This window comes from Athene noctua, chromosome 30 (assembly GCF_965140245.1).
Source record: "Athene noctua chromosome 30, bAthNoc1.hap1.1, whole genome shotgun sequence".
Taxonomy (NCBI): Eukaryota; Metazoa; Chordata; class Aves; order Strigiformes; family Strigidae; genus Athene; species Athene noctua.
The window spans coordinates 1,100,097-1,113,032 of NC_134066.1; the positions used below are offsets into that span (position 1 = coordinate 1,100,097).

General features: G+C 69.3%; 2 protein-coding genes across 4 annotated transcripts in view; both read left to right on the forward strand.

Annotated features, from left to right (window-relative positions):
- Window positions 1-697: 697 nt before the first annotated feature.
- Window positions 698-12,851, forward strand: TNS2 (tensin 2). 3 transcript variants are annotated; one of them, XM_074929564.1, is made up of 11 exons: window positions 698-808; window positions 5,604-5,712; window positions 6,062-6,099; window positions 7,052-7,090; window positions 7,273-7,311; window positions 7,998-8,047; window positions 8,776-8,947; window positions 10,478-10,528; window positions 10,621-10,743; window positions 11,585-11,649; window positions 11,935-12,851. In XM_074929564.1, the coding sequence occupies exons 1-11, from the start codon at window positions 740-742 to the stop codon at window positions 12,080-12,082; spliced, it is 903 nt and encodes a 300-aa protein (XP_074785665.1). In that variant the 5' UTR covers window positions 698-739; the 3' UTR covers window positions 12,083-12,851. The 3 variants fall into 3 exon arrangements, with proteins under 3 accessions (XP_074785665.1, XP_074785664.1, XP_074785666.1); XM_074929563.1 differs by lacking the exon at window positions 698-808 and adding an exon at window positions 4,576-4,788 and having other exon boundaries at window positions 7,255-7,311; XM_074929565.1 differs by lacking the exon at window positions 698-808 and adding an exon at window positions 4,577-4,788.
- Window positions 12,606-12,936, forward strand: part of ZNF740 (zinc finger protein 740) — a 6,032-nt gene continuing 5,701 nt past the window's right edge. The window contains exon 1 of the mRNA XM_074929416.1: window positions 12,606-12,626. Within this exon, the coding sequence (XP_074785517.1) occupies window positions 12,606-12,626 (21 nt within the window). The remainder of the gene's footprint in view (window positions 12,627-12,936) is intronic.

Consider the following 12,936-nt stretch of genomic DNA (forward strand, 5'->3'; position numbering starts at 1 on the left):
TGGCTCTTGGGTTTGGGGGTGCCCCAAGGCCCAGCGCTGGAGGGGGGGGGGGGGTTTGGCTTGACACCCACCCACCCCCCCTCCATGCCCTGAGCAGCCCCTGGGGTAGGAGGCAGCGGGGTTTGGGGGGGCTGCCGGCCCCCCCCAGGGCTGGACAGCAGGTGGCCCCCCCTAGGGACCAGCCTCTCTGTGTCCCCGGGGTTGGGGGGGGCATTGGCCCATCCTAGGACATCACCCACCCCTTGCGGGGGGGGCACACGACACCCCACATCTTCACCTCTGCCACCCACCGAGGGGACACACCCCCCCACCCCCAATGTGCCCATTTTGGGGGGACCCCCCCGCCCCTCCCCAGGTACCACCTGGGCGTGGGGCTGTCCCCGGCGGGGGGGGGGGGGGGTGTCACCACACCCGGGGTGGGCACGGGCACCCATCCCCACCTCTGTCACCCACCGAGGGGACACCCCCCCCCTTCAATGTCCCCAGTTTGGGGGGCACAGCCTGCCTGCAGCCCCCCCCCTCAGAGCCCCGGAGCCCAACCCTGTCCCCCCCCACCCCCGCGGTGGCAGGGGGGGGCCAGGGGGAGGAGTTGTTTGTTTAGTTTGGTGTTTGGGTTTTTTATGGCTGTTTCCAAGATCTTTTAGAGGAAAAAAAAAAAAAAAAAAAAAAAATTAAAAAAAAAAAAAAAAACAATCGAGTGCTGGGAAAGAGAAAAATAACCCGGAGGCGGCCGGAGCCCATGGGCCGGGGGGGGGGCGGCTGGTGCTGGGCCCAGCCCTGCTGCTCGCGCCCCCCCGGCACCCCAAAGGTGTGTTCTCGCGGGGGGGGGGCTTGGGGGGGGTCCCCCTTTCTTTTCTTGGGGTGACCGAGGTCTGGCGGTGGCCGGGGGGGGGCGGTGTCCACAGCCGCGAGTTCCGTGTGTGTCCGTGTCCCGGGGAGCCCGGAGCGGGGTTTTGGGGGGGGGTGGGGGGGGGGGGGTGTGGTCAGGTTGTGCTTGGGGGGGGCACGGGGGGGGTCCCGGCTCGGGGAAGGTCGAGCTGGCGGCGGCCGGAACCAGGAAGAGCCGCGGCCACCGGCCCCCCCCCGCCCCCCGCCTCGCCGGCCCGGGAGCGTCTCGGTGGAAGGGGGGGGGGGAAGAACAGACGGGAGGGGGGACACACGACACGGCCGGGGGCACCCCCAGAGCGGCTGCGGGGCCGGGCCCTGCACCCCGAAACCCCTCCCTGCACCCCATAACCCCCCCGCACCCCAACACCCCCCCCTCGCCACCCACATCCCCTCCCTGTCCCCGTCCCGGGCCGAGACCCCCCCAGGGGCACCCCGAGGGGGGGGGACTGGAGCCACGGGGATGGGCTCGGGGGTGCCCACCCCCCCCTGAGCCCCCCCCGACCCCTATGGGGAGCCCCGATCCCCTATAGCCCCCCCCAGCCATGTCCGGGGCTATAGGAGCTATAGGCACCTCTATACGCCCCCCTGTGCCCCCCCCCGCCATGTCCCGGGCTATAGGAGCTATAGGCACCTCTATACACCCCCCCGTGCCCCCCCCCGCTGATGTCCGGGGCTATAGGAGCTATAGGCAGCTCTATACGCCCCCCTGTGCCCCCCCCCGCCATGTCCCGGGGCTATAGGAGCTATAGGCAGCTCTATACACCCCCCCGTGCCCCCCCCGCTGATGTCCCGGGCTATAGGAGCTATAGGCACCTCTATACACCCCCCTGTGCCCCCCCCGCCATGTCCCGGGCTATAGGAGCTATAGGCAGCTCTATACACCCCCCCGTGCCCCCCCCCGCTGATGTCCGGGGCTATAGGAGCTATAGGCAGCTCTATACGCCCCCCTGTGCCCCCCCCCGCCATGTCCCGGGGCTATAGGAGCTATAGGCAGCTCTATACACCCCCCCGTGCCCCCCCCCGCTGATGTCCCGGGGCTGTAGAAACAAAAAAAATCGACTCAACATCGAAGTTTTTTTGCTGTTAATTAACTATTCCTGATTAGCGGCGCTGGGGCCGCCCCCCCCCGGGGGTTTCTCCCCTTGAGGGCTCCCAAGGGGCAGCGAGGGGCAGCAGTTCCGCCCCCCCTCCGTCATACATATTCATTAGCGCTCCCGGGGAGGGACGTCTTATGCTAATGAGCTCTCAGAGCTCATTTACATACCGTGAGCCCCCCCCCTTAGAGCACTGAGTGCTTCTGTTGGGGTGGTGGAGGGACGAAGTCAGGGAGTCTTCCTCCTGGAGTGGGTGTGGGGGGGCAACGGGCTGGAGAATCAATGCTGTGAGGAGGCAGGGCAGGAGCTGGGAGTGTTCAGGGTGAGGAGGAGGAGGCTGAGGGGAGCCCTCATCCCTCTCTGCAGCTCCTGACAGGACGTTGTGGAGAGGCTGGGGCTGGGCTCTGCTCCCAGGGGATCAGGGACAGGACAAGAGGGAACGGCTGGAAACTGCCACAGGGGAGGGTCAGGCTGGGCAGGAGGAGAAAATGTTTCAGGGAAGAGTGGTCAGAGAGGGGAACAGGCTGCCCAGGGAGGGGGGAGTCCCCATCCCTGGGGGGGTTTCAGGGCCGTTGGGATGAGCTGGGGGGGGATGTGGGGTAGGGGAGAACTTTGTAGAGTCGGGCTGAGGGTTGGACTCGATGACCCCGAGGGGATTTTCCCACCTGAGGGATTCAGTGACTCTGGGATTCCGTGATTCCATGATTCCTTGCTTCCATGTTTCCACATTTCCATGTTTCCATGTTTCCGTGATTCCATGATCCCATGTTCCCATGTTTCCGTGTTTCCATGATTCCGTGTTTCCGTGATTCCATGATCCCGTGTTCCCGTGTTCCCGTGTTTCCGTGTTTCCATGTTTCCGTGATTCCATGATTCCGTGTTTCCGTGATTCCATGATCCCGTGTTCCCGTGTTCCCGTGTTTCCATGTTTCCATGTTTCCGTGTTTCTATGTTCCCGTGTTCCCGTGTTTCCATGTTTCCATGTTTCCATGATTTCATGATCCCATGTTCCCGTGTTTCCATGATCCCATGTTTCCTTGTTCCCGTGTTTCCATGTTTCCATGATTCCATGATCCCATGTTCCCGTGTTTCCATGTTCCCATGTTTCCATGTTTCCATGTTTCCGTGTTTCCATGATTCCATGATTCCATGATCCCGTGTTCCCGTGTTCCCGTGTTTCCGTGTTTCCATGTTTCCATGATTCCATGATCCCATGTTCCCGTGTTTCCATGTTTCCGTGATTCCATGATCCCATGTTCCCGTGTTTCCATGTTCCCATGTTTCCATGTTTCCGTGTTTCCATGATTCCATGATTCCATGATCCCGTGTTCCCGTGTTCCCGTGTTTCCGTGTTTCCATGTTTCCATGATTCCATGATCCCATGTTCCCGTGTTTCCATGATCCCATGTTTCCATGATTCCATGATCCCATGTTCCCGTGTTTCCATGTTCCCATGTTTCCATGTTCCCATGTTTCCATGTTCCCATGTTTCCATGTTTCCATGTTTCCGTGTTTCCATGATTCCATGATCCCATGTTCCCATGTTTCCATGTTTCCATGTTTCCGTGTTTCCATGATTCCATGATCCCGTGTTCCCGTGTTCCCGTGACTGTCTCAGGTCCCCCCCGACTCCTGCCCAGACCCGCGGCGGGGCCCGATTCCTTCTCAGAGCAGCAGACCCCCCCCCAGCGCCAGGGTCTCTGCCCCTTTGTTCGATCCCCCCCCGCCCCGTTCGCCCCCCCGGGATCCGTTCCGGGGATTTACGGGGGGACCCGGAGGAGCGTTTCCCCCTCCCCGAGCGGCCGCAGAGGCCGGGGGGGGGCGGGGGGGGGGGGGGGGGGGGGCGGTTCAGGGCCTTTGGGAAACAAAATTTTCCCAGGGTGGAGCAAAAATCCAGCGAAGCTGTGACAGACCCTGAGGGGGGGCTTGAACCTCTTCCCTATGGGCGGCTCTATACACCCCCCTGTGCCCCCCCCGCTGATGTCCGGGGCTATAGGAGCTATAGGCAGCTCTATACATCTCCCTGTGCCCCCCCCAGGTGACACCCCCCCCCCCATTAACCCCTTGTGCCCCGGCCTCGCCCCAGGGCAGCTGGAGAAGGGGGGGGGGGGCAGAGGGGGGGTCCCAGGCTCCTCCTCCCTCACCCCAGGTCGGATATCCCCGGGGGGGAGACACGGGGATACTGCGGGGGGGTCACCCCGTGCCGGTAAGCGGGCTCCGTAGGGCGGCAGCCACCGGGGGGGGGCGGAGGAGTGGAGGAGGAGGAGGAGGAGGAGGAAGAGGAGGAGAAGGAGGAGGAGGATGGGGAGGGGGGGGGCAGCGCTCCGCCACTCGGGGGCCGGGAGCACCGGGAGCACCGGGGGGGGGTCCCAGCGTCATGAAGGTACGAGAACGGCGCGGGGGGGGTATCGCATTTTTGGGGGGGTGTTTCCCTGGGGCTTTTTTCCCCAACTGGGGGGAAAGGGGAAACTGAGGCAGCGGCGCCACCCGTGTCACGACACGGCCCGGTCTCAGGCGGCTCCCCCCGTGTGTCGGGTCCCCCCCCCACGGGTCCCCCCCCCCCCTCCTCCTCGTCCCCCCCCCGCCGCCCTTCCCGGCCACGGGAAGCGGCTCTTGGGCTGCGCGGAAGCCGGGGCGGGCCCGGCCCATCCTCCGGCCGCCCGTCGGTCCCGGAGCCGCTCCCGGGCCCCCCCAGATCCCCCCCAGGACCCCCCCATTGTGTGTGTGTCCCCCCCCCACCATGAAGCGCCCGGGCGCGGTGGGGACGTTGCTGCGGGCGCTCGGTCGCCGCGACGGCACCGACACGGTAGGACGGGGAGAGGGGGGGGGAAATATCCTCCGTGGGGGGGTCCCGGGTGGGAACCGGGGCGGGGGGGGGCGGGCAGGAGTGGACGGTGGGGAAATTGCGGCGGGACACCCCCCCCCCGCGGTGTTACCCCCCTGTTTCCACAGCCCCCCCCAGGGCTCCCCACGCGTGACGCGAGTTGGCGGCGGCTCCGCCGGGTGGGGGGTGTCGGTGCTGCAAACCCCCCCCCACTACTTTTTCACTCCCCCCCCCCACTGTCCCCCCTCTCCCGCGCCCCCCCTTCCCCTCCTCTTTTCCCACGCTGCCCCCCCCCTTCCCCTTTTCCCATTCTCCCCCTTTTCCCACGCTACTCCCCCCGCGGCCCGTGGGAACCGGCGGGGCCGTCCCGGGGGGGGGTCACGCCGCTGCCCCCCCCCCCCCGGGGCCCCGTTTCCTGGGCTGGTCCCGGGCCCGTTTCCTGCGACGGGACGCGGCGTCCCCGGCCGTGGGCCAGGACACGGGGGGGTGGGGGGACACGGGGGGGGACACGGAGACCAGGACACGGGGAGGGGACACCCGTGAGAGCGCGTAGGGGGGGACACGGGGGCCAGGACACGGCGGGGGGGGCCCTGGGGACAGCTGGGGGGGGCAGCCCACGCTGTTGGTACCCACGGGCCCCCCCCCCCCGCCGTGGGGAAAGGGGGAGGGGTGTCCGTGCCTCAGTTTCCCTCCTTGGGGCACCGTCCCGGTGTAGGGGTCCTTGTGCGGGGGGGGGGGGCACCCCCAATTGTGCCCCCCCCCCCCGCCCCACGCCCACTAGTGCCCCCCCCCCACAGCCCCGGCAGCCCCCCGCACCCCACAGTTTCCGAGAGAAGGTTTTCCGGCGGGGGGGGGCGTGCGCTGCCTGCGGGGAGACCCTCGGCCCCCAGGGCCTCGTCTGCAGAGGTGACCCCCCCACACCGCCCCCCCACCCGGGACCCCCCCCCACGGCCCCACGGGACGGGGGAGGGGGGAGCAGGAACGGGGGGGCGATGGGGAGGGGGGGTGCTGGAGTTGGGGGGGGGGTCTGCGGGGGTGTAGCTGTAGTGGGGGAGTGCGGGGGGGCGCTGAGGGGGGGTGCTGGAGTGGGGGGGCATGTGGGGGATGCTTGGGGGGATGCTGGAGTGGGGGGGTCTTGGGGGGGCGCTGGGGGAGTGCTGTGGGCAATGGGGGGCTACTGGGGATGCTGGTGGCCAGGACTGGTTTGCCCTGGGGGGGTCCTGACGTCCCTTTGGTGTGTGTCCCCCCCCCGCAGTGTGCAAGATCACCAGCCACAAGAGATGCGAGGCCAAGGTATGGGGGGGCCGGTTGGTGGCCCAGGGGGTGTGACACCCCCCCGCCCCCCCCCCGCATTGTCCCTTCCTGGTCCCCAGGGTTTGGGGGGGGGGGGCACAGGCAGCCCCCCTGTCCCCCCCCATAGCCGGATGCTCTGGGTTAGGCGGGGGGGGGGGGTGGGGGGGGGGGGTGTCACAATGTCCCTGTCCCCGGCCCCCCCTCGGGGCCCCCCCACCGTTGTGCAACTCTGGCCTTGGCCGGCGGCCCGGGGCTGCAGCTGGACAAACCGTGGGACGGACGGACACGGGGCGGGGGGGGGACACACGGACACGGGGGGGGCCGGGGTCAGTGTCCGCCCGGGCGGGGTGACCAGAGGGAACAGCAAGGTCCTGGGACGGAGCAGTGTGTGTGTCCCCCCCCCCGACCCCCCCCAAGTAAAGCTCAGGATCCCCACAGGACCATGGGGGGGGGGGGGGGGAGCAGTGGGGGGGACACTCCTGCCCCCCCCCAGAGTTGGGGGGGGGGGGGCGGCTGGATGCGTAGGGTTCCCCCAGATTTAAACCCCACCCCCCCCCCCCCCCCCCCGTGCCTCGGTTTACCCCCCGGCGGGGGGAATAAAGAGGATTTTTTGGGGGGGGGGGGTCTTGTGTTTGGGGGAAACTGAGGCAGGAGCCCGTGAAAGGGCCCCCTGTGCCGCCCGCGCTATATTTAGCCCCGGCCCCCCCCCCGCCCCCCCGCCCCACCCCGGCCACCGTCAATCGGTGCCTCTGTCCCGGCCGGGCACCGGCGCCAAGAGCAACACGGGGGGGGGCAGAGACGGCGGGGAGGGAGGGGGTCCTGCTTGGGGGTGGCCGCCGGGGGGGCCCCACTGCTGGGAGCCGGGGGGGGGGTGTCCGTGGGGCTGGGGTCCCTCTGCTATGGGCCCCATTTAGGGGGCTGGGGTGACCCCCCCCCCCATCACTCCTTCCAGGTGACATCGCCGTGCCAAGCTCTGCCCCCCCCCGAGCTGGTAAGTGCTGGGGGGGGGCCAGTCCCGGTACGGAGGGGGGGTGTGTGCGGTGGGTTTCCACCCCCCGTGCCCCCCTGGCAGCGGGTGGGAAAGGGGAAACTGAGGCAGGGCCCGTGCCCCACGGTGGGGGCTGGGCCCCCCCCCCCCCCGTGCTCCCCCCACAGCCCGCTCTGCCCCCCCAGAGGAGGAACACGGCCCCCGCGCGACGCAGCGAGCACCTGGTGAGACCCCCGGCCCGTGTGTCCCCCCCCCCCCACACCTCCTCCGTGGGACAGCCCCCCCCCCGACCCCTCTGTTTCCCCCCGACCCCTCTGTGTCCCCCCCCGACCCCTCTGTTTCCCCCCCGACCCCTCTGTGCCCCCCCGACCCCTCTGTGTCCCCCCCTGACCCCTCTGTGCCCCCCCGACCCTCTGTGCCCTCCCCGACCCCTCTGTGCCCCCCCTGACCCCTCTGTGCCCTCCTCGACCCCTCTGTGCCCCCCCCGACCCCTCTGTGTCCCCGCCCGACCCGTCTGTGCCCTCCCTGACCCCTCTGTGCCCCCCCCGACCCCTCTGTGCCCCCCCCGACCCCTCTGTGTCCCCGCCCGACCCGTCTGTGCCCTCCCTGACCCCTCTGTGCCCCCCCCGACCCCTCTGTGCCCCCCCCGACCCCTCTGTGCCCCCCCCGACCCCTCTGTGTCCCCGCCCGACCCCTCTGTGCCCTCCCTGACCCCTCTGTGCCCCCCCCGACCCTCTGTGTCCCCCCCTGACCCCTCTGTGCCCCCCCCGACCCCTCTGTGCCCCCCCTGACCCCTCTGTGTCCCCCCCCGACCCCTCTGTGCCCCCCCGACTCCTCTGTGCCCCCCCTGACCCCTCTGTGCCCCCCCTGACCCCTCTGTGCCCCCCCCGACCCCTCTGTGCCCCCTCAGGGTTCCACCAAGTCCCTCAATAGCACCCGGCAGCGGAACACCCTGCCCAGGTACGGGGCGGGGGGGGCAGGAGGGGGCAGGGGGCTCCGGGCTTGTGGGGTGCTGGGGGGGGGAGATCAGGGGCCTTTGGGGTGCTGGGGGGGGCACAGGGTGCTGGGAGGTGCTGGAGGGGGGGCAGGGGGTTAAGGGGTGGGGGAAAGCCTATGGGGTGCTCTGGATGGGGGGGGCAAGTGGCTGGGGGTGTTGTGGGGGGAGTCTGGGGGGACAAGGGGTGGTGCTGCAGTGCCCCAGGGGTGGGCTCTGTGCCCCCAGGGTGGGCGCTGTGCCCCCGGGGTGGGTGCTGTGCCCCAGGGGTGGGTGCTGTGCCCCCGGGGTGGGCGATGTGCCCCAGGGGTGGGTGCTGTGCCCCAGGGGTGGGTGCTGTGCCCCCGGGGTGGGCGCTGTGCCCCCAGGGTGGGTGCTGTGCCCCCGGGGTGGGTGTCATGGGTGCTGGGGTGGGTGCTCTTCCCCCAGGGTGGGCTCTGTGCCCCCAGGGTGGGCGCTGTGCCCCCGGGGTGGGCGATGTGCCCCAGGGTGGGTGCTGTGAGTGCTGGGTGGGCTCTGTGCCCCAGGGTGGGCTCTGTGCCCCCAGGGTGGGCTCTGTGCCCCAGGGGTGAGTGCTGTGGCCCCGGGGTGGGTGTCATGGGTGCTGGGGTGGGCGCTGTGCCCCCGGGTGGGCGCTGTGCCCCGCGGTGCCGGGCCGTGCCCCCGGGGTGCAGGACTCCCCGTGCCCCCGCAGGAGCCTCAGCCTGGAGCAGGTGATGGAGCGACCCTTCGATTTCGACCTGACGTACGTGACGGAGCGGATCATCTGCCTCCGCTTCCCGCGGCGGCTGGAGGAGTCCCGCTACCGCGGGCACCTGCGCGACGTGGCCCAGATGCTGAGCTCCCGCCACCGCGAGCACTACGCGGTGTGTCCGGGGGGGACAGCGGGGACCCCGCGGCAACGGGCGAGGGGGGGCCGCAGGACGGTGGGGACCCCGCGGGCAGGACGGGGACGGGGCAGGAGGGGGACAGGATGTTGGGGTCCGTGGGGACAGGACACTGGGGTCTCTGGGGACAGGACATTGGGGTCCCCAAGGGCAGGATGGGGACAGGATGTTGGGGTCCATGGGGACAGAACATTGGGGTCTCTGGGGACAGGTTGGGGACAGAACATTGGAGTCCCCAAGGGCAGGATGGGGACAGGACAGAGGTCCCCAAGGGCAGGAAGGGGACAGGATGTTGGAGTCTCTGGGGACAGAACATTGGGGTCCCCAAGGGCAGGATGGGGACAGGACATTGGGGTCCCCAAGGGCAGGATGGGGACAGGATGTTGGGGTCTGTGGGGACAGAACATTGGGGTCTCTGGGGACAGGTTGGGGACAGGACATTGGGGTCCCCAAGGGCAGGAAGGGGGACAGGATGTTGGGGTCCGTGGGGACAGGACACTGGGGTCTCTGGGGACAGGACATTGGGGTCCCCAAGGGCAGGAAGGGGACAGGATGTTGGGGTCTGTGGGGACAGAACATTGGGGTCTCTGGGGACAGGTTGGGGACAGGACATTGGGGTCCCCCAAGGGCAGGATGGGGACAGGATGTTGGGGTCTGCAGGGACAGGACATTGAGGTCCCCAAGAGCAGGATGGGACAGGACACCAGGGTCCCTGGGGTCATTCTGGCGTCCCCAAGGGCAGGATGTTGGGGTCCCCAAGGGCGGGAGTGTGACAGGATGTTAGTGTCCATGGGGACAGGACACTAGGGTCCCTGGGACAGGACATTGGGGTCCCCAAGGGCAGGAGGAGGACAGGGCAGTGGGGTCCCTGGGTACAGGATGGGGACAGGGTGTTGGGGTCCCTGGGGACAGAACATTGGGGTCCCCAAGGGCAGGATGGGGAACAGGGCAGTGGGGCCCCTAGGGACAGGATAGGGACAGGACGTTGGGGACTTTGGGGACAGGATGGGGACAGAACATTGGGGTCCCATTGGGGTCCCTGGGGACAGGGTGGGGACAGGACACTGCGGTCCCCAAGGGCAGGACATCGAGGTCCCCGGGGCCGTTGGGGTCCCCAGGGGCAGGAACCTGGGGGGCGGGGGCAGCGTCCCCCTGGGTGCTCTGGGTGCAGGGTCCGGTAGAGCTGGGGCCGTGCCTCAGTTTCCCCTGTGAGCACCCAGCCAGCGGCCCCGCTGACCTCCCCATCGTCCCCCCACGGCCCCCCAGTTCTCCCCACAGCCACGTCCATGCCCCCCCACAGCTCCCCAGTTTGTCCCACAGCCCCTCCCAGCCCCCCCAGCCCCTATAGCCCCCCAGTTCCTCCTATAGCTCCCTACGGTCCTCCATGGACCCCCGTGGACCTCCAGCCCCCCAATTCCCCCCCATTTCCCCCCCTATGGTTCCCCCAGATGCCCCCCCCGACCCCTTCAGACCCTCCAGAGCCCCCCCCTGACCCCCCCAACCCCGCAGCTCTTCAACCTGTCGGAGAAGCGCCGGGACATCACCCGCCTCAACCCCAAGGTGAGGGGGAGCTCCTGGGGGGGGAAGGGGGGCAGGTTTGGGGGGGGATTTGGGTTCTGGGGGGGGCCCTGGTGCTGATGGTGCCCCCCCAGGTGCAGGATTTTGGGTGGCCGGACCTGCACGCCCCCCCCCTGGACAAGCTCTGCTCCATCTGCAAGGCGATTGAGGGGTGGCTGCGGGCGCACCCCCAGCACGTCGCCGTGCTGCACTGCAAGGTGGGGGGGCCGGGGGGGGCAAGGGGGGGGATCTGGGGGGGCCGTGAGGAGATATGGGGGCTGGGAGGGCTAGGGGGGGGCATGGAGGGCTGTGGGGAGAACTGGGGGGGCTATGGGGGGCTGTTGGAAGAACTGGGGGGGCCATGAGGGGCTATGGGGGGGGGCGTGGAGGGCTGTGGGGAGAACTGGGGGGGCTATGGGGGGCTGGGGGGGGATCTAGGGAAGCCGTGGGGAGCTAGGGGGGGGCATGGAGGGCTCTGGGGAGAACTGGGGGGCAAGGGAGGGCAGGGGGGGGCTGGGGGATGGTCTGGGGGGGCCATGGGGGGGCTGTGGGGAGAACTGGGGGGCCACGGGGAGGAACTGGGGGGCATTGTGGGGCTGGAGGTCCACAGGGGACCATGGAGGACTGTGGGGATCTGTGGGAGGAACTGGGGGGGCTGTAGGGTCTGGGGGGGCCATGGGGGGCTGGGAGGGGCTATGGGAGGAACTGGGGGGCTGGGGGGGGGACCAGGAAAACCCCTCAGGGTCATGGTCAACTGTGTGAGGAACTGGGGGGCCATGGGAGGCTGGGGGGAGCTATGGGGGGTCATGGGGGGGCTATGGGAGGAACTGGGGGGCCATGGGGGCTCATGGGGGGGCTATGAGGGGAACTGGGGGTCTGGGGGTGCTCAGGGACAGGAGTATTGGGGGGCTGGGGGGGACATGTGTGTGCTGGGGGGAACTGGGGGTGCTGGGTGGGCACAGGGGTACTGGCGGGTACTGGGAGCTACTGGGGGCTGAGGGGCCACCTTGAGGGGGGCTGGGGAAGTGGGGGGGCCCTGACACCCCCGGCCCCCCCCAGGGCAGTAAGGGCAAGACGGGCGTCATCGTGGCAGCCTACATGCACTACAGCAAGGTGTCGGCCAGGTATGGGGGGGCTGAGGGGGCCGGGGGGGGCTGGGGGGGTGATGGGGGGGCTGGGGGGGTGATGGGGGGGCTATGGGGGTCGGGGGGCAGAGGCTGGATGGGGGAGCATGAGGATGGGGGGCCCTGGGGGGGGGGGGTGGATACAGGGGAGGTGGCTGGGGGGGGGGATTAGGGGGGGTTCCAGGGGGTTATGGGGGTACGGGGGGGGGGGTGGGAGCAGAGAGGGGGTTCTTGGGGGGCTGCGGGGCCCTGACGCCCCCCCCTCACACACACACCCCCCCCCAGTGCCGACCAGGCCCTGGGCACCCTGAGCATGAGGAAGTTCTGCGAGGAGAAGGTGGCGGCCGCCCTGCAGCCCTCCCAGAGGAGGTGGGGGCCGGGGGGGCCACAGCTGGGTGCTGGGGTGCAGGGTGCTGGGAGCTGTGGGTGCTGAGTGCCATAGGAGCCATGGGTGCCGTGGGTGCTGGTGCCAGGTGCTGTGGGTGCCGGGTGCTGGCGCCCTGGGTGCTGTGGGTGCTGTGGTGGGTCCTGTGGGTGCCCGGTGCTGTGGGTGCTGGTGCCGTGGGTGCTGGTGCTGTGGGTGCCCGGTGCTGGCGCCATGGGTGCTGTGGGTGCTGTGGTGGGTCCTGTGGGTGCTGGTGCTGTGGGTGCCCGGTGCTGTGGGTGCTGGTGCCGTGGGTGCTGGGTGCCGGGTGCTGGCGCCCTGGGTGCTGTGGGTGTTCTGGTGGGTGCTGGGTCCTGTGGGTGCTGGTGCTGTGGGTGCTGAGTGCCATAGGACCCATGGGTGCCGTGGGTGCTGGTGCCAGGTGCTGTGGGTGCCGGGTGCTGGCGCCATGGGTGCTGTGGGTGCTGTGGTGGGTCCTGTGGGTGCTGGTGCTCTGGGTGCTGAGTGCCATAGGACCCATGGGTGCCGTGGGTGCTGGTGCCAGGTGCTGTGGGTGCCGGGTGCTGGCGCCATGGGTGCTGTGGGTGCTGTGGTGGGTCCTGTGGGTGCTGGTGCCATGGGTGCCAGTGCCGTGTGCTGTGGGTGCTGGTGCCGTGGGTGCCGGGTGCTGGCACCCTGGGTGCTGTGGGTGTTCTGGTGGGTGCTGGGTCCTGTGGGTGCTGGTGCCGTGGGTGCTGAGTGCCATAGGAGCCATGGGTGCCGTGGGTGCTGGTGCCAGGTGCTGTGGGTGGTGGGTGACGAGTGCTGTGGGTGCTGTGCTGGGTACCGTGGGTGGTGGGTGCTGTGGTGGGTGCTGTGGTGGGTGCTGGGTCCTGTGGGTGCCGGTGCCGTGGGTGCCGGGT